The sequence below is a fragment of the Humulus lupulus genome, chromosome 5 (genome assembly GCF_963169125.1).
Source record: "Humulus lupulus chromosome 5, drHumLupu1.1, whole genome shotgun sequence".
Lineage (NCBI taxonomy): Eukaryota > Viridiplantae > Streptophyta > Magnoliopsida > Rosales > Cannabaceae > Humulus > Humulus lupulus.
The window spans coordinates 16628253-16649805 of NC_084797.1; the positions used below are offsets into that span (position 1 = coordinate 16628253).

At 35.2% G+C, this 21553-nt stretch overlaps 1 protein-coding gene across 1 annotated transcript; it reads right to left on the bottom strand.

The window, feature by feature from the left end:
* Nucleotides 1–19759: 19759 nt before the first annotated feature.
* On the bottom strand, nucleotides 19760–21007 carry LOC133834534 (rust resistance kinase Lr10-like; the record flags this gene model as incomplete). Its single annotated transcript, XM_062264180.1, has 1 exon — nucleotides 19760–21007. A coding segment is annotated over one exon (1125 nt), but the record flags the coding sequence as incomplete, so codon positions are not given.
* Nucleotides 21008–21553: the final 546 nt, after the last annotated feature.

Consider the following 21553-nt stretch of genomic DNA (forward strand, 5'->3'; position numbering starts at 1 on the left):
AGGCAAGTCTTGTCTAAACCAGAGGCGTCTGGTCGACTCCTTAAATGGGCTGTTGAGCTCGGACAGTTCGAGATCACCTACCATCCGAGAACGACCATTAAGGCACAAGCATTGGCTGATTTTATAGTGGAGTGCACCGGTATAGCCGACGACGAGGTAACAACCACGGCCCACGAGCTGTGGAAACTTTACGTCGACGGGTCGTCAAATGAAAATGGAGCGGGGGCAGGAGTTATTCTGATCGCTCCTGCAGGGAGCAAATTTCACTCTGCTTTAAGGTTCGGCTTTAAAGCATCTAATAATGAAGCTGAGTACGAGGCTTTACTTGCGGGACTGCGGATAGCAAAAGAGCTCAAGGCCAAAGCTATACATTGCTATAGCGACTCCCAGCTCGTGGTAAATCAAATCTTGGGAGAGTACCAGGCTCGTGGCACAAAAATGGCAGCTTATCTGGAGAAGGCAAAATCCGCATTAGAGTTTTTCGAGTTTTATGCAATCGAACAGGTTCCCCGAGAACAAAACTCAAATGCAGATGCCTTAGCTCGGCTCGCCACTTCCGCCGAAAATGAGGAGCTGAATGTTGTACCCGTAGAACACCTGTAAGCACCCAGCATTACTGAGCCAGATGAGGAAGATGTGTGTATGATCGAGACAGAACCGACCTGGATGAGTCCGATAGTTGATTATCTCGAAAATGGAATTCTTCCAAAAGATCGAAATCAGGCTCGGAAACTAATGTATCAACTTCCTCGTTACACCATTCTGGACGGAAAGCTATACAGAAGAGGGTATTCCATGCCGTTGCTCAGATGTGTAACTCCTCCCGAGGCAAAGAAGATTATTGAAGAAATTCATGAAGGGTTCTGCGGAGACCATACCGGGGGGCACAGCCTGTCCAAGAAGATTATACGCCAAGGATATTTCTGGCCAACCATTAAAACGGACTCTTTCGAATACGTGAAAAAGTGCGACAAATGCCAAAGATTCGCCACGATACCCCGAGCTCCACCTTTCGAACTGACTATGTTGACATCCCCATGGCCTTTCGCGGTATGGGGCATTGACCTCATAGGCTCACTCCCAACTGGCAAAGGAGGAGTAAAATATGCTGTGGTCGCGGTTGATTACTTCACAAAATGGACGGAGGCTGAACCATTGGCGACCATAACTTCGAAAAAGATCCTAGATTTCGTGGTAAAGAACATCGTATGCCGATATGGAGTACCAAGAAAGATTGTATCTGATAACGGAACCCAGTTTGATTGCGACTTATTCACCAACTTTTGTAACAAGAACGACATAATAAAGAGCTTTTCGTCAGTGGCTCACCCTCAGGCGAATGGTCAGGTCGAAGCCGTTAACAAAACTCTCAAGAGTTCTCTAAAGAAAAAGTTGGAGGAGGCAAAGGGACGATGGCCCGAGGAATTACCCCAAGTCCTTTGGGGATATAGAACTACAGCTCGGACGTCGACGGGACATACCCCGTTCTCTCTAGCGTATGGCTGCGAGGCAATGTTGCCCATCGAGGTCGAAATCCCAACCATTCGAACTCAAATTTACAATCAGGATTCAAACCACACTCAGCTCGAAGAAACCCTAGACTTGATCGAAGAAAAAAGGGAAGAGGCTCAGCTAAGAAATGCTGCTTACCAGCAACGAACCACAAAGATATTTCAATAAAAGGGTTCGAGATCGAAAGTTCGGAGTGGGAGATCTGATATTAAGACGCGTATTCTTAGCAACCCGAGATCCAGCGGCTGGAGTGCTCGGGCCAAACTGGGAAGGACCGTACCAGATAGAATCAGTCATCCGACCTGGCGTATACAAACTGGCGAGATTAGATGGGAGCCTGATACCATGAGCATGGAATGGCAAACACCTTAGACCTTATTATCAATAGTATAGGAAAAGTGTTGCCTGTAACCATGATTTTCTATCTATATTAGTTTGTTTTTGAATTTCATCAAATAAAAGGTCTACTTTGTTTCACATGTAATTTATTTTTATTTTTGCAATCTCTCTTAATTTAATAACCTATGGTCACACTCATAGGATATTAAGGGGGCATCATTGGTATACATACCACCAGCTTAAAAAATAAAAAATATATAAAGTATTTGGATATAACCAAGTACGCGAGCTTAGATAGTTCGAACATAACCGAATCATCAAAAACATAAAGTATTTGGACATGACCAAATACGCGAGCTTAGATAGTTCGGACATAACCGAACCATCAAAAAACCTAAATATTTGGAGTTAACCAGATGTGCAAACACAACAGATTTGGAACAAACCAGCCAAATTATCGATCGATGATAAATGGGAGCCTAGACCTATTGCGAAATATGTCGAAATCGAGGCTGGAACATCTTAGAAAAATAGTTTCGAACTCGTAACCTCGGAGCCAAGATACTGAGGATGAGGAAAAGTGACTAAAAAAGATATAACCAAATCATTCATATTACATGCCATATAAGTACTTTTCAGTTCATGGTTAAAGTAATGTCCGACCTTGATAAATAACGAGGTTGGAAGCGGATAGTTCGAATAAACTATGCATGAATGCATCGAATTTCGAGCCTAAATCTAAACTATGTTTGTATGAATTAAATAAACATAACTCATCAATGTAAGAAAATGCAAAATATTTCGAGCCAAGAAATGTAAAGCATATAAAAGGAATAGTTAAAGAAATTGTGTCAGCCCCGTGGGCACAAATTTAAATAGTTACAAGAATGAGGGGACGCAGCCCCGATAACTGATTTCTCCGAGATCGGATTTAAGGAAGAAGAGTATCCTTGGCCTTCTCAGCATCAGTATCACCAGACCCTCCAGGACAAATAGCATGGCTATCCTGCTGGGCCGCCTCTCGAGCAGCTAAACTTGCCTCGAGACGGGCATTCCACCGCTCAACATATGTGGCTTCGAGAGGACCCAGGAAGCCGGTGTCGAGGTCGTCATTGTCGGCCCAAAGCTTGTACATGGCCTGGTCGACCGCTTTCTTCTTCTGCTCCTTAGACTCGTTCAGGAGGCGGACCTTCTCGCTCTCCATGAGGTCGAGGGTAGCAGATTTCTTCTCTTCGAGCTTGGCATTGGCCTTCTCGAGCTCAGCATTTGACTTTTCCAGCTCCTCGAGATGGGTCTTCAGTTTTTCAATTTCAGACTTCGAGTCTTTGAGCTCGTCAATCAACTTAAGCTCGAGATCCTTCGACTTCTGAGCCAAAGACAAGCTCGTTTGCACCTCGTTGGTCAGTTTATAGTTGAGTTGTGCTGAAACAACAAGGGCCTGAAACACAAACAAATCAGAATTGCGAATTGAGGCATAAATACTTAAAATAAAGTTGAGAAGGCTACCGCGGCGGAGAGTTCGATACTTTTCTCATAAAGAGTGTTGCAGTCCGAGGCCTTGCGCACGAGATCCCAGTGGTCGGCGCCAAAGCCAGAAAAGCTCTGACCTACCCGAGAAAGGACGTCCGAGCTGAGTACAGCCCCTTCTGTCCCGGCGGCACCATCGAGCACATACTCCTCAGTGTGGGTTCGAGCCGTTGGCAGCTGAACCGTTGAGGTAGAAGGTTTCTTAGGGGGCCGAATAACTGTTAACCGGGTTTCGGCGGGAGGCTGCGAGATGGATGCAGTCGGGCCCGACCCATCAATCTGGGCAGTCGGTTCCTTGGAGGTGTTCGCAGTGGTCTGGGCCGTGGGAGTCGTCTCGCGATGGTTAGGTACCTTGGACGGTCGGTCGGACCTCTTTGGTATCCTCGGGCGTTTACTCTTCTGGGCGCCAGCTCCCCCATCGCTAAAAAGCACGGCGTCGAGGTCGGGATTCATGGCACCTGCACAATGACAGTGAGTCAAACAATAATAATAACTTTGAAAAAAGATGGAAACCAGATGAAGAAAAAACCTAACTGAGACTCTCCCCCGAGCTTGAGCTTGGGGACCAGGAAATTCCCCCGTCTTCAGAAGAGGCGGGGGGAATGCCTTCCCTATAAGTTGGTGATAACCTCGAGAGGTCCCTATAAACATTGGTCCCATACTGCACAGCTATCCCATTCCACACCTCGTCCGTGGTGTACTTAGTGTCGTATTTCCCGAGCCCACTATCAAACCTATGGACACAGTCATCTACCCAACTCCATATGTAGAAGTGGTATCTATCTTGTGGGCACAAGACTAATCTATTGGGCCTGTGTTTTAATAAAGTGGGGGACCACATTCGCGAAGTAGGAAGGGTTTTACCTCCATCTGAGTCCGAACTCGAGGCTTCGTCATTGGCCTCATTCCCCGACCGCGGACTTCTCGAGCGAGTTGGGAGAGATGCCCTCCTTTCTCTCCTTGGAGGAAGGATGCCTGTGGGCAGTGGCACTTCCTCCCATCGTTCATATTTTTTACTGGACCAGTCAGAGGTTGACTGGCCCTGTCCCAACAACCCACAAGCTCGTAGCTTGTCCTCATGTAACAGAAATGAGAGAGATCTCTTGCCGTAAGGGAGTCGGAGCAAGGTCTCTCTGTGCCCCTTCATTGTCTCGTCAGGGGTGGGACGCTGAAAGTTAGCTGAAAGGCGAGATACACTTCAACTAAATATGGATTTAAGGGCTAAAATTCCGAGCTCAAAAATAGAAAGTAACGAGAATACTTACGAATCCTCCTAAACGAACGGTGTCGAGACGGGAACAGACCGTCTGTCCAGAAAAAAGCCTTCTTGAAGTCAGGAGGGTGGTTCAGAAGATCTTCAAAGATCTTCGTCTCTTTGGGGTAGCTCGAAAGATAGTAAAAACCATCTCCTCCCCGAGCTCGGGAGGGATTAATCTTCAAGCAAAAGAGATATAAAATCTCTTGGGGTGAAGGCCCTGTCCACCCCAGCTCGTGGAACAAGGACCTCAGGGCAGTCAGCACCCTGTATGAATTGGTGTTGAGATGGAATGGAGCCAACCCAACGAAATCAATGAAGTCTCTGAAAAAGGACTTTAGGGGCAGCAAAGCTCCGGCCCTCATATGTTCCTGGCTCCAGGCCGCGTATTTTACACTGGAATCGCGGCCCCCAGGGGCAAAACAGCTCCGTTCATGCCTAGTCGGAGCTCGACACTTCAGTGTGTCCAACGAATTAAGGCCATGGAGGGCCAGGATATCGGTTATTTGGTCGGTGGTGGTAACCGAGCTCTGGTAGAACTCAGCTTCAAACATCTCCCTCCTAGGCTGCGAAGACGAAGGCTCCGCCATTAAGGAAAACTGGAGTTCCCCTGGGTTGTATGCAACCGTGACTTTTAATGCAGGGTCGAGGGGAACTGGCCTAGGCCCTGAGTTGGGCTCCGGATAGATGGCTTCCCGAAGAACCCTTCTCTTCTTTTCAATAACCTCGTCAATCTGGCGACGATAGTGGGCTCGAATGTCTTCTTGCTCGCGTGCGATCTCGTATTCTTTAATCCGACGTTGGTTCCGGGCAAAGATCGATTCTGGGCTCGGAGATTTGGGCTCGTAAGGAGTTGCTCGTAATGACCCCCACCGTCTTTCCGGATTCTGTGACATCTAACGAGAAAGAAAAAATGGTGAGGGCCATGCATGCAAGAATCACGAGCTCGACGGGATGAACTTGGAGATTTAAGGACAAGAAACTAAGAATTAAGACCCTTACTAAAGAGTCAGAGCGTGTGTTCCACAAGAAAGAAAAGGAGTGTGGATGATTTTTTTTGAAAATCCCGAAATTCAAGGGAAAGAGAGGTGGCGGTTAGCCAGAAAAGGGCATTCTTGGGTTTCGGGTAATTGTCAAGAACAAGGGTTTTTACCCGAAAACTTAGTGTACAAGAAACATGGCCTAAAATTTTCAAAACCCAGAGACGAACATCCAGAATGAAAATCTAGAAGGCATAAAAGCCCATCAGTTCAAAACTTCCTATCGTATCATTCTAAGAACGTAAACTAACATACACAACCAGAACAGTATGGGTAAAAAGCTGAAAACAAAAATGGCATACTTACACAGTGATGGTGATTGCAGCAAAATCGTCGTTCGGAGAAGAGGTTGCAAGAAAGAACTCACTGACTCGAACAGACCAGGATTCCTTTGTTTCTTGGGTCGAGAAAACATGCACGGGATGGAAGCTTCTTAGGAAAGTTTCTGGTTTTCTTGTTTTTTTTCCTTTCTGGTTTACGATGAACAAACGTAAAGAAGAAGACGAAGAGGGGGTCTTGTATATATAGGTGGGAAAATTAAATTAATCAGGAGCGTTGATTAGGATCCTCAACAGATCGAACGGATGGGGATCAATGGCAAGATGGCGCCGAAAAGTTGTCAGACGAACGATCATGGGCGTGTTCCCAAGGTACTCAAGTACCTAAAGTGGGCAATACCCATCTGGCACGTGTCCATTTTCAAGAGCGTATGACGGTACAGTTCCCAGGGAAAGTAGTTCAAAAGTTTCCTTCTCTTAGGATTCGAACAAATACTTTTGAGGGGGCAAGATGTTATACCCAGATTTCGAGCCATAGTAAATATGACCTCGAAAGCTGAGTTCGCAATAAATGGTCTCGTGAGGATTAGAGTATGATCTAGGATTGTAAATCGAGCATGCAAAGTATGATATATGATCTCGAATGCGGTGACCTCGAAATGATCTCGATCTCGAAAGGTAGCTCCGAGAACACCTTCATCTTCAGGAACTTTGGAGCATGGGTCTTAAGCTCGATGTACTATCTCGAAAACAGTGTCAGCTCGGGAGATGTCAATGGCTCGCACAATGATATGAAACCTGAGATGTTGAAGCTTTGAAGATACGCTATAACCACCTTGAATATCTACAAGTATTGTAAACATGAGATGTAATCCTCATTTATTGATGTAAATCCCCAAGAATCGTGGGAAATTATTTAGTCAGTTATGCATTCCCTGGTCTTCAGGGACGTTTCCTTTTTTATATGATTAAAGGCATTTAAAGCCATTTATTTTTATTCACAAAAGAGTAACTACCCAAAATATGTGGGATAGTACTCTGCATCCTTCTCTATAAATAGAGAAGCCATGCACCATTGTAAAGGACCGAAATTCTGATCCTTGAGAGAAAACTCTGGAGAATTCATGCTAAAGAATTGTTTAGAGATAATCTTGAGATTAATAACAGAGACTCGTGGACTAGGCAGATTTAACTGCTGAACTACGTAAAAAACCGTTTGTTTTGATTCGTTTATTTCTTTTGGCCATTGTCTTTAATTGTTTACGTGCTCTCTTCTTTTATCTGTTGACGAAAAACGGCGTCAACAATTACTATATCAATTATTTTTTAAAAACTATAACCAAAAAAATATTTATGTCACTTAATATATATTTTATCCAAAGATATGTAATAGTGACATAAGACATAAATATACATATTTCTTATTTTGTCCTTTAGTTTTTTAAATGAGAATTGACTTATTTTAATTGCTCTAGTAATTAGCTTATATATAAATTTATGTTCATTTAAAAAAAAATAAATTAAATAATTAAAATTTGATCAAATAGACTTTTTAAATTCATACTTTTAATTTAGAATTTCTTAATGTTGACGCGGTTTTTCACCAATAATGTATTTAAGAAATAATAAGGTTGATTAATGCTTAATAACAAACCGAAATATAAAATGAATTCACAAGAACACAAATCTATTTACGTGGTTCAGTGGTTAAAATCCACCTAGTCCACGAGTCTATATTGTTGTTATTTCTCTCTCTATTTTGGCAGAGTTTCAGTATTACAGAATAATCGTCCATTTTTCTTGTCCAATATTCTTAGTATTTATAGAGAAATTCCATGGACAGGTGTGGGAAACCGCATGAGTCAATCACGGATTTCATATTTATTACATTTAATACAAACAATTCTCATTTATACTAGGATATGATTTGAACACAAAATAAATGGTCTCATAATATCTGGGACATTAAATATGACAAGCTGGTCATAAATAATCGTATAAAAGTACTCTAATCTTTGGGGTTCGCGGGTACGCAATATATTTGAATTATCACGAGCTAGATATCTCTTCGAGCTCGTACTTCGGTAGCCATTTGAATATCATGAGCTCATGCTTCACAACCTTCATGTCTGTAGCTCGGGTTAAACCAATGACGCCTAACACCACACGTGCCCATGTAAAACCGAAGTTGCTTATGTGGATAATAAACATATATCATTTCCTTGGTTATTTCTCCGTATATTTATTTGTCAGCTGTACCCGAGCTGAGTGAAGGACTCGTGCTGAAATTAGGGTACAACACTTCATATTTTATTATATTGAATATTTTTTCTAAAAGAAAATTAGAAAAAAAAGTATTTAACTTTAAAATTAAAATTGTCATATATAATATATAAATCAAAACATAAAAATACCAAAATTTAAATTATTATGAACACTAAATGTAAAACTAATAAATAACATCAATAATTTACTTTAAAACTATAATGCATCATATTTTTATAAGTAAAACGAGTGCATATAATAGATTCTTGGTTTAATGATTTTTTAAATAAAAATTATAATATTATTTATTTCTTTTAAAACTATAGACATTTATTTCTTTTTAAATAGGTTTGTATCATTCTTTTATAATATATGACATTGTTTATTTATTTGAAATTTAAATGATAATTAGACAATATAATAATTGTTAAATAAAATTAAGCAAACGTACATTGCACGTTGCTTATACCTAGTATATATTATAAATGTGTGTTTAACAAAAAATTATCAATTTATGTTAGATTTTACATTTTTTTAATTATTTTCTAACGCCCTTAGTTTTAAAATCATCTAAATAAGGTAAATAAATACATAAAAGTAATTAAATCTTCTACATAATGTAAATAAATTGAAGAAAAAAATGACGCATAGTTATTTCTCATTATATATTTTAAAATTTCATATTAAAGTATTTAAATTACTCTATCAATTACGTTTTCAAAACTATAAACGAAAAAAATATTTATGAGCTTAAATTTATTCTTTTCTTTCTTTTATTAATTATTTATTTTATCATTTAACATATTTTATTTATCCAAACATATATCTAATTGTGAAATAAGATATAAATCTACATACTTATTTTGTCTTATAGTTTTTTTAATGAAATGTTACTTATTTTGATTGCTTTGGCCATTAATTAATTAAATATTATATATTTATATATAACTTTATGTTGGTTTTAAAAAAATTTAAATTAAATAATTAAAATTTAATCCAATAAACTTTTTAAATTCATAGTTTTAATTTAGAATTTTTGAATATTTTATTATATTGAATTTCATAGGTATTTTTTCAATAAGAAAATTAGAAGGAAAAAAAAGTATTTAATTTTTTAAACAAGAATGCATTTTGTCAAAAAAAAAAAAAAAAAACTAGATTGCAAGATATATAAATCAAAACATAAAAAATACCAAATTTTAAATTATTATGAACACTAGGTTTCAAACTAATAAACAAAACTAAAGAATTTACTTTCTAAGCACACACAAATAACTAACCCAAAATATATATAGTTTGCAAAAGAAAAGAAAACACACACCAACATAAAAAAAAGTTCATAAATATTAATGCTATGGAAAATATTATTATTTTATGTTTATTTTACATTTTGTTTAGTTGTTTTAGTTTTAGACCTAAAAATTGATATCTAAAATCTTATTTAATTGGTATAAAATTTGTAACTTAAAAATATTAAATCAATTATGCAACTTAGTAGTGTAATTATAAAGTTAAATAAAAAACGATAAAGTAATATAAATGAGATAATAAAACTACTTTGTACATGTAGCTTTTAATATAATGTATTCAATTTTAATTGTAAATGATTTTATTTTCACTAACAATGAAAAACATACAACAATTTTAATATTTAGAATTTTATCAATTTACTTTTTTATAATATTTTTTATTTATAAAAAATAAATTATAATATATATACACACTTGAGTCACGTGCAATATATATATACTAACTAAAATAACTTTAACTATATATTCAGAATAACGATTGAAGCCCTACTTAGACTCACATAAAACAATTTTGGAAGAAAAACCGCATCCTTAAGGAAATGATTGACAAGAATGGACTTCCAACATAAGGTAAGGTAACACTCAAATTGTGTCATAAAAGCAAAGAGTGTTTGAGAAGTTGTTCACTAAATGTTGAGAGGCGCTCAGGCATATGATGGCTTAATACCTATGCCCGCTCAGTAAGATTAAACTTGAATCAGGGACGTGAACAGTTCATAGAAGGTGCTAAAAGAAAGTCCACCGAAAAAATGTTTGAGTAGGGAGGGTTCAGTTATTAGAAAACATAAGGGAATTAATATTTATGAACTTAATAAATATTATTTTATTATTACTACAACTATTTCTACTTTTAATAACTCTCTACAAGTCTTTAATGTTTTATGATGGGAGTCAATGAAACTTTTTCTTTATAAGTAACAATTTAAGACATAAAAATATAGTATGAGACATTTCAAGTGGATAGTGAAAAAAATCGGACTTAGAAAGCACATCTCCCAAAAGACGCGAAATATGTTAAAAATAAAAGTGAAAAAAAATCTTACATCCTCACTATTCCCCAATCTCCATCTCTCCCACGTTATAATCATTCTTACCCAAAAAAAATGACTTATTTTCATTATTATTTTAATAAAAAAAAACCCTCAAATCTTCACCCTCTGCCATGTTTCTCTCTCCCACTCCCATTAATTCTCATCAATTCCCACGTCTCTTTTTTTCTAATCATATCCATTTTTTAAATTGTTTATAAAATAATAATAATTAATAAAAGAATAAGAAACCCTAAATTCTATCTTTTTTTCTCTCCTACAGTTAAAAATCATAATAAGAATACTCTACAAGAATAGGCTCTATTTTATTATAAAAAAAATTAAATTCAATTTGGGTCAATTATAAATAAAAATAACATATAATTAGTTATATGTTATTTAATTCTCGTATTAAGAAATTATACATCTATATAGTAATAATTATGTATATAGCCAAATAAATATATATATTATGTTATTTATTTGTACTCAAAGGATAAAATCAAAGATTTATTCCACATTTGAATTACATGAATTACTTTTAAATATGTAATAGTTTATTAGAGATTTTTTATTATTATGGTTGTTAAAGTTGATACTTTTGGAGTGTTTTGAAATCTTTTTGTACTGATACATCTATTTAGTTATAACCTTCCATACTACAACATAACAAGGAATTACCGACGGAAGGGTCTATCGGTAAAAATAGGGGAATCTGCTAGCAATAGCCCGCTGGTAATAATCGTTATTACCGGCGACTGATACCCCGCCGGTATACAAGTAATCAACATCGTATTTGACTCATTTAATACCGGCAGGTCTCGCCCCTATAAATCTGCCAGTAATTAAGTAATTATTTTAAAAAAAAATAAATATTAAAATATAATAATTCATTTGAATTTATTTAATAATAAATAAATATATAATAATTTTTTAAAGATAATAAATTTAACATAAATTAAAATTAATTATTAATAACACAATTAATATTCATCAAACAAAATTACATATAAACTAATCATAAAATAAACATAATAAAATATCAATTGTCTTAATTTAATTAAAAAACGTAAAATAATTATTATTGCTTAGATGGGGCCAGAATACAACTCAGCTTCAATCTACTCAAACAACTCGTCGTAATATTGACTCGCGTCAGAATTATTGTCTACTTCCTCAGTTGTCTGTAAGAGGAAGTCCTCCACTATGGGAATCATCTCATCAACTTCATCCCCAGCAACCACCTCATCGGCAACATCTAGTTCCGCTTCCCCATGATAAATCCACCTCCCATAACCTTGATAAAAACCCCTATCGAATATGTGTGCTTCGACAACAGGTAAAGTTTCAAGCCTATTATTTATGCATTTGACATACGGACACCTAATTCTTCCATCAGAATCCTTATGTTCCAAGGCCATCGTCAAAAAGAATTGTAGATCATTCCAATATTCTTGACAAGCACGATTTCTCAATGTTGTCCAAGTGTTGTCAATCACCATCCAAAGTGTTATAAAAGTGTGTGAGTTTTAGTAATGTGAATAGGAATGGATATCAAACAAATTTTGTTATCATTTTTAAAATCTTATGCAATATTATAATATCTTATGCTATTTTATGATGTTTTATTGAATATAATTATCTATTTCTATATTTAACTAATATATAACTATTTAATATTATATAATGTTATTTAATAAACAAATTAATAATTTTTCTTAAACTAATTTATTATATATTTAATTAATTATTATTAAATTTTTAAACATTTAATAATAGTAAACCTATTATTAAAAAATAAATTATTATTTAATTATTTATTCATAATTTTTTTAATTTGTAATAATAATAATAATTTTACAAATTAATTATTATTTAACTGTTAGACTAATTTTTTTTAATAACTACATAACTTTTATTAATCTTTTTCATTAATTATTTTATTAATTATATTTTAAACTTATTAATTTGATAATTAATGATAAATTTTAAAATTAATTAGTAATTACTTAACTTAAATAATTATAAGATTATATCATAAGATTTGTGACAGTTCCCCACTGACACAAATGTCAGTCTGATTTGCGTCATTGGATTCCACGTCACATATAAAACTGACGCAAAAACTCAATTGTGGGAGTTCGAAACTGACGCAAATGACATTTTTTGTAGTAGTGGTCTAATATTAATTTAAGCATAGCAACGATCGGTGCTTGATAAACATTCATCACCACTACAACAATTTTAACATTCAATGACTCCCTACAATGTCTTACACCATTGATGTAAGACATTAAAAATTAGGAGTTTAAATGTCTTATGTTGGGAGACATTGAAATTTTTTATTAATTACCAAAATTGTAAGACATTAAAAGTGTAGGAAGATGTTGAAAAACTAGGGGCTAAACTTGTGTCTAGGGAAGACATCTAACGTCTCCCACTGGGAGACGTTCCACGTGTCCCACGTCACTTCCAATGTCTCCCACTGGGATACGTGGGACACGTGGCACGTCTCTCAATTGAAGATGTTAGATGTCCTCCCTGGCTATTTCTCCTCTTTCTCTTCTCTTCCTCAGACGCGATTTACACAGAGGCGAATTGGGGTTTTTTCTGGCGATTTCTAGGGCTTAAAAGATACGAGTTTCTCAAAAAAAAATTATAGGTTTTTTATGATTATGATTTTTTTCAATAGATTTGTAGGATTTTCTTGGAGTTAGAACATAAGGTAAGAACTTGAGATTTTGACTCAAAATTTCAATTTCAAGCACAAATTTGAGGTAAGTTTTCAAAATTATAAATATAAATCAGTGTTAAAATGATATTTAGTGAGATTTTTCTTTATTAGTAGATTTTTAGTGGCTTTCTAAGAAAATCATTACTTTGTTGACAATGTAGAATTTTTTTTTAATTTTACATATCACATTGTATAGATTTGGTTAAGTATATATATTTATGATTTTTTTTTAATTTTTATTATTAATTATTTCGAAAATTAGGTATGTTTGTATATATATTTAAAGTTTTTTTTTTAAATTATAACTATTTTGATTATATATAGTTATGTTAAAATAAATTTATTAAATTATTTTAAAAATTAAAGATATATGAAAAGTTATCTGTTTTTGTTGATTATTGAGTTTTTCGTGACTTAGTTGCTAGAGTTGATAAGTTTAAGCTCTATATATACCACATTTTTTGTTTAGATTAATTAGTGGCTCATTGGAATTTTTTTATTTGTTTAGCAATCATTTATTTATTAGATGTTTAGTTATATTTGTTTAGTAATCTTTTATATATTAATTAATTTAATTTTGTAGGTTGTAATTTTGTTGGTGAGATTTTAGGGTATTTTTTGCATCAAAATTTATATTTAAAGCACACATTTGAGGTAAATAAGTTTATAAAATTACAATAATAAGTTATATATTGCTAGATATTTAGTGATATTTTATTTATTAAATATTAATTTAATTTTGTTGGTTGTGGATTTAATAGCAAAGTCGATTGCTAAGTGAAGTAATTTTGCTAGCTTTTAGATTATTAATTGCAAGAGGTACATATATATATATTCTCTTACTTCTACTGTTAATATTATTAAACAAATGTTAGAAGAGTTTAAATATCTTAAATAGTCATCCATAGTAAAGTAGATTCTGATATCAAAATTGTATGATGCGGTGATAATAGAATGTTGAAAACTTGTGTGTTTTAGTGAAGTATGTTTTGGGAAATTTGGTTGTGTGATGCGTAGCTATAAGGAAGAAACTTATTGTATGTTGTTTGAATTGTTTATTTTGCTAGTCACATGCAGATGGTTAGGTCACTATTATATGAGAAATGCTGTCCGATTTTATCTAGAATTATGTTTTTTTTTCTTGTTTTCAAATTTTGTTTTGCTTGCTTGATTGGTTTGATTAAATTGATAGATGGTTAGCTTAAAAATATAAGAGGAATGTTGGCCAAATTTACAAACAATTAGCTTTATATAGACATAATCTCTATATTGTGCTTATTTAGTGTTGTTTCTTTTATTGAACATGGGAGTCCAGGACATTACTTGAGAACGATGTTATTAATTAAAGTTTACAAATTATTTTTGAAACCATATATATATAAATGTAATCGAATAATTAATTAATATATTTTACGTTATATTTTTTGCAGCTAACAAGTACGCCATATATAGAGGCACAAATTGATGAGTTGCGACAAGAATGGGCGACAAATATGTTACCGATAATCCAGAGCCCCCAACCCCGTTGTTAGGTTTTCTTACTTTTTACTGCTCTCTTCATATATATATATTTATATATATATATAGTGCAATATTTGTTAATTTTGCATATGTCTAACAAATATTGCTTATATTGTAAAACAATCTAAATTTGCATTAATGAATATTTGCAATTGCATTTTGAGTAATTATATCAATTTCAATTTAATTAATTATTAAATCAATTTTATTTTAATTAATTATTAAATAATATATATTTATATTTATATTAATTATTAAATCAATTTAAATTAATATTAATTATATTTTCATTTAATTAATTAATTTTTTAAAAACTAGGAGACTTTTCAAAGTCTCCCACTGGGAGAGCTGAGAGACATCTCACGTCTCTCAGTAGGAGACATTGAAAAGTCTCCAAGGGACTTTCAATGTCTCCCACTGGGAGAGGTGAGAGACATCCTATGTCTCCTAGTGGGGATATTGAAAGTCCATGTGCTTGGACACCTTTCAACGTCTCTCATTGGGAGACGTGGGATGTCTCTCACCTCTCCCAATGGGAGACGTGGGATGTACACTTATAATGACCCCAACTACCACGTCACGTCTCCCCCAACGGGAGACATTAAAAGTCAACAATGTCTCCCAAATAAAATCATAAAGCTTTTATATTGTTGTAGTGACCTACTCTTCCATAGCATATAAGAAACAAAATGTCATTTCAACTATAGCGCCCTACTTCCTTAGAGTCGTTATTAAGTGAGTTAAAAACGTGACATTAGCTCGCTTATCGAGGTTTTAGGTTAAAAGTGTAGCTAAACAATAATAAAAGTCATTTGATATGAAAATGTAGTCATTCATTGAAAACGTAAAGAGTTATACATTTGGGATCCCAAAATACTGTTCAGAAAATACTTTGCATCTCAAAATACATTTAAGGTCGACCTAAGCAACAAATAAACTATTACAATACATTTTTTTTCCAAAAATAACCCTAGCCGTGGCGACCAGGCAGGCTGAACATGTACCCGTCGCTCCACGCTCTCCATACTCATGGTTGGTCGACCTTTCCTTTGCCCTTACCTGCACCATATAGTACCCGTGAGCTAAAGCCCAGCAAGAAAACTCAACACAAAATAGATAACATATGCATATCTATCAACAGCTTATAGCAAAGCAGCCAACAGGCTAAACACATAGTAGCCATGTCGTCCCAGGTGCTTTACCAGGCCCCAGGTTCGCAGTCTCCACCAAGAGGATGACTCCAGCATCCTAGGAGGGTCTCGCCCTAACGGCCTACACTCCGCGTGCTCAATACCGTTCCCGGCCCCTTGCCGTTCTCAGCCTTCCTTGTTCCCGGCCTTCGTCATTTATTCACAAATATGCATTACATAGCATAATATCAACAAATATTTAAACATATACTAAACATAAACAATAGGGCTACGCCTTACAATTTAATCAATAGGGTCAAGCCCTGCAATACAAGCAATAGAGTCACGCCCTGCTCTACGGGTACAACAATTTTCTTGCCTTTAATCGGAGTGCTAACAATCAGGCAAGCAATCACGACTTTCGATAACGATCCTCTCCTGAGTCTCAGCGGTAACCTAGTCACACACCACAAGTAACGTTCTCGTTACTACCCTATTTTATAATTGATCCCCATAACCAATCCCGTGCTCTCAGGACCTCCCATTTCCCCACATGGGGTGGTGAAATCGTCCCCCGAGCCTAAGACCTAAAAACACAAATTTAAGGGCCCTGAAAATGGCCTAGCGTCGTGGCTCAGCCATACAGGTGCCGCAGCACCCAGCCAGTGTTAGTCTATTATACAGGATCTTTATTTATTTTCATGTAGATCTAATATTAAACAAATTAATATGAGATAACCTATAACATGTTTCTAAAATTGAATTCAAAGAGAAATAAAGACAAGAATACTTACAGTATACGCAGCAGAATGAAAGAGTCATTCCTTCAGTTTCTCTAACTCTTGTATCCTCTCTGTCGCAGAGTATTATCAAGAAACTGAACAGATCTTCTATTTTCTTCACAGTCTTCCAATGTATCCTTAGAATCACCTAGACTAGTGTGGGCAATTCTCAACAAATGAGATAGATATAGAGAGAAGAAGAGAAAATAACTAAGAGGCTTAGAAAATGACTTGTGTTTAGAGAGAATCTAAAACCTATCAAAAAATCTGACTTGTGACTTGTCAAGCTTCTGTTTTGACTTCTCTCTAAGCACTCCTTTTACAGACTCAATTAGGCCATTTAATTTAATTAAAAAATCAATAAAATAATAGTCATTTTAAAGCCCTAGGTCGAATTTATCATGGGCTTTAGGCCCGTGAAATTTCTCATTTGATTATAAGCCCACTGGACTTAAAATCAAGGCATGTATTATTTTCTATTGATTTAATTAATTAAATAATTATTTAAACCATTTATCAAATTAATTATTTATAATTTGAAAACGTATTTATTAATTTAGAAACCAATTTATCTTAATTAATAAATTTGCCATAATTTCTCTTTTCTTCTCAAAATTACATAACTCTGTGAAACTATCCAAAATTGACCTGGTCAACTTTGATAATTCTAATTGATGATTAAATCAATTAATTGAGACTATCTAGATGATTTTATCCAAGGTACAATGGGGACCATGGGCCTATGAAATCAAGCTCCAATAAGTTATCATAAATCTAACAAATAAATTTACTAACTTATTAATTCCCCGTGACTCCACTATAGACTCAGAATTGCACTCTTGAATTCATAGAACGCTCTATAATAAATATAGATACGCTATTAATTATCTATTGTTACAACCATAATTGTCACTCAACCATAGACGGTCTACGATGAGATATGACTAAAATATCGTTGTACCCCTCATTGTATTTTATCCTTAAAACACTTAGTTCCTTGTAAATGATATTTCAGTAAACTAATTTAATTACTGAAATGAGTTCTCTATCATTTAACACCTTGAACCAAACTAAAAGGAAACCATCGTTTCACTTCTTCATCAGAAGCTATAAATGTTCATATCTATGATTAACACTCCCACTCAATTATACTTCCGAGTTCCCAAGATGTAAATATGGGCTAGTCTGTAGGGTAAGTTGGTAACGAGCAAGTCAAAGAACTCAAATAATACAATCAGTTAGAACACTAACCACTCAGAATTGAGATTGAATTGACATGTGGTCAACTATACGATATGACTAGAATAGATAACAACGGTATGTTTACTTAACTTATCAACTGTCAATATCGGTCCTGTTCGATGTAAGAAATACATCCGATCTTATCTACTTTGCTAATGTTCTGGAAAGAACATAACACTGTAATGTGTAAGTAGATCATATCCTAGATTGACAAGTCAGTGTAAATCCGGTGCACTGACTAACTTAGGACTAACTTATTTTGAACATATAATCATATTTATATTCCGCTGTGATTACGTCACTATAAATAAGATTAGCTATATGCTCGGGATTTAATAGAAGTTTATATTAAACAAATAATCATGAAAATAAAACATGCGAGCAAAGTGATTAACCAAGTCAAAAAATGATTTCTATTCTTTTATTGATAATAAAAGGAGATTACAAAGAATTTGGGTTTTAATTAGGGCATAAAACCCCAACATCCAGGGCCCCCTACCCTGGATCATCACAGCGCCGCGGCTCGGAAGAACAACACTGCAGCGCTCTTGCACGAACCCAGAAAACTAGGTTTTCCATCATTTTTCCCCGAGCCAAAACTCACCCAAGCCATGCCCCAAGTGTACCCAAGTCCCAAAAGGTCCCAAAACTCCAAATAACACCACATACACAACATATATGCATCAAAATCCAATCCAAACTCACACCTACACTCAATTTCAATCACAGGTTTAAAATTCTACAAAACTTAAACCAAACCAAAAAAAATTCAAAACTTAATGGAATCCTTCCCTTTAGATCAGAATTCGACCCTAAGTTGCCTCCAATGCCACTCCAAGCTTCAGTCTTCAAATTCCCAAGCTTAAGTTCCTCAAAACTTCATCCCAAAACCCAAATTCAAAAATCAATTTCACATTCCTCAAGAACAATATAAAATACCTAAACCACCGAAATGAAATCCTTACCTCCGCTTAAATTTCGAGATTCCTAGGTGTGAATGGCTGCTAATCTCTTCCTCAATTATGATTTCAATTCCTATTTCCTTCAAAAATCCAGCTGCCTAGTCTTGTGCTCTCCTCCTCCTTCTTGAACACTTGAACCAAAGGACCATGAAACTCTTGAGAAGCGTAGAACGTAAAGAGTAACTTCAGCTGTGGGTTTGTCTAGTTTAGAGCCTAAATGACCATTCCACCCCTTCTTCTAACTCACTTCCTTATTAAACCTCAAGGGCAACCTAGTCCTTTACTTTTTTTTTTCAAAAATACCATCTTTTACTTATTATTTCAGTAACAACACAAATTCTCAAGTTACTAGTAGTTACCAATCTCACCACTAAACACCAATTTCGTGACTCTCTCTACTAACACTGCAGGACAGGATCTCCTCATGCCAAAAACACCGCACAAAGTGCCACCCTCAACGGGTTCAAATTACAAATAAGCCCCTAATAACCAAATGGGACCCACATGCATCTTTAATTCACCTAATCATGCGTTTCTAATCACATAATCATTGAATTCACATATTAACATAATTAAATCAATTATTGCCCTCCTGGCACGCTAATCAAGACCCTAAGCCTTATTAGCAAATTTGAGATGCTACATCAACTGTATAAATAGAATGAAGTTTGTCCACGTTCAATAGAAAGCTCCTTTATTGGTGCTCTTAGTGAATCAATTTGAGTAGTGCTTCTTCATTTCTTTTCATGTGACATTATTAAAACTTTTTATAAAAGCAAGTAGTTATCACACCAAAATTAATAAATGAAATATATATTATTCAACATATATAGATTAACTTAAAATATATGAAAGTGTAATTATATTAAGATGTTTAACAATACTATTGCTTACACTGAAAATGCATAAATTTAGATGTTTACAAAGTAAAAGAATAACTTGCCACCTATCTCATATTCACTCCAACTCGGTTATGGTTTCTAATTCTAGGTTCATCCGCCTTCCTGGCATATCAACTCTTGCTTTCATTGATTCTGTAGAGGCAAAAGGGTTAGGTGGCAAAGTCAACTCTTCTTCTCCTTCAAGCATTTGAACCACAACTTTCATAGAAGGACGATCTGTAGGATGCCATTGAATGCACCACAGTCCTACAATTGCTAGCATTTGTGCAATCTTAGCATCTTCTTCTTTGTCAATATGGATTCGTAGGTCTTCTCCTTCTTCTAAGAGGTTATAGATCCATTCTGGGTAGTAAACTTCCTCTTTCACATCAGTAATCTTCTTCCCTCCAACCATTTCGAGCAACATCATTCCAAAACTATAGATATCTGACTTATATGAAACAATTCCAAAGTTTCTAGAGAAAACTTCAGGAGCAATATACCCCATAGTCCCTCTAGCTGTAGTCATTGACACTATACTTTGATCCTTGGAACACAACTTGGCCAAACCAAAGTCTGAAATTTTTGGAATGAAGTTTTGGTCTAGCAAGACATTATGAGGTTTTATATCAAAATGAAGAATTCGTTGATCACACCCTTGGTGGAGATATTCAATTCCTTTGGCTATGCCTAATGTAATATCTTTCAACTTTTCCCACCCAAGGAAGTGTTCAGAGTCTGTTGAGGATATGTATTGTTGCAATGACCCATTTGGTGAGAACTCATAAACAAGTGCTCTTCTAGCTCCATCCGCACAATAGCCAACCAAGCGAACCACGTTAACATGGTGGATTCGACCTATTGTTCCAACTTCATTTATAAACTCTTCTCCATTGCCTTTTGAACTGTTAAGGATTTTTACCGCAACGAAAAAATCAGCAGAGAGCTTTCCTTTGTAAACAGTTCCATAAGCTCCTTCTCCCAATTTTTCCAAGAACTGACTTGTAATTTGCTTGATATCTGCATATGTATACCTGCTTGGCTTTAGAGCCTTGTAATCCTCCAAAAATCTCTCTATTCTCAGCTTATGCTCCTTTCCCTGTTTATTAGAATTGTAAGCACGATAAACTAGAATAAGCACCACTGTCACAGCTGCCGCACCAAAGGTAGAACCTATAGAAAGTGAAAAGAAGAATAGCAGTTATGAAGATCCATGATATCAGTCTACTAAATCAAAGATATTAATATTCCAATAATACAACTCACCAATAGCCACATATTTCTTGTTGTCACCTGAAAAAGCACAAGTACAGAACTAAGATAAGAAACTGTTTAAGAGATAAATTAACACGACCCTTGACATATTATTAAACGTAGTAAATCTAAGAGATCACAGGGAAATGGTCTCCAAACATGATCAGGATACCATAATTTTGTCCTGATAGTTTTTGAAGAGGCTAAAACATGCTTGATTACATTAAAAAATTAACATAAAAGCAAGCGGCAGATGTTGAACTAGAGAACGAGAAATGAAAAGCATTAAATAGTGTTACTTTTGCGAGGAAAACATTCAGTCATTTCGAGATTTGTGGCATTATTGTCTTTATTGATATGACACCTCTGCCCTTTTGCTTCACAACGACCACAATTCGGTTCAAGCCATTTCAAACGTAGTGTACTAGACCAGTATCTTTCAGCTGGAAGGGGTGAAGTGTTATTCAACTTGGTACAATATAAGGGCAAGTCT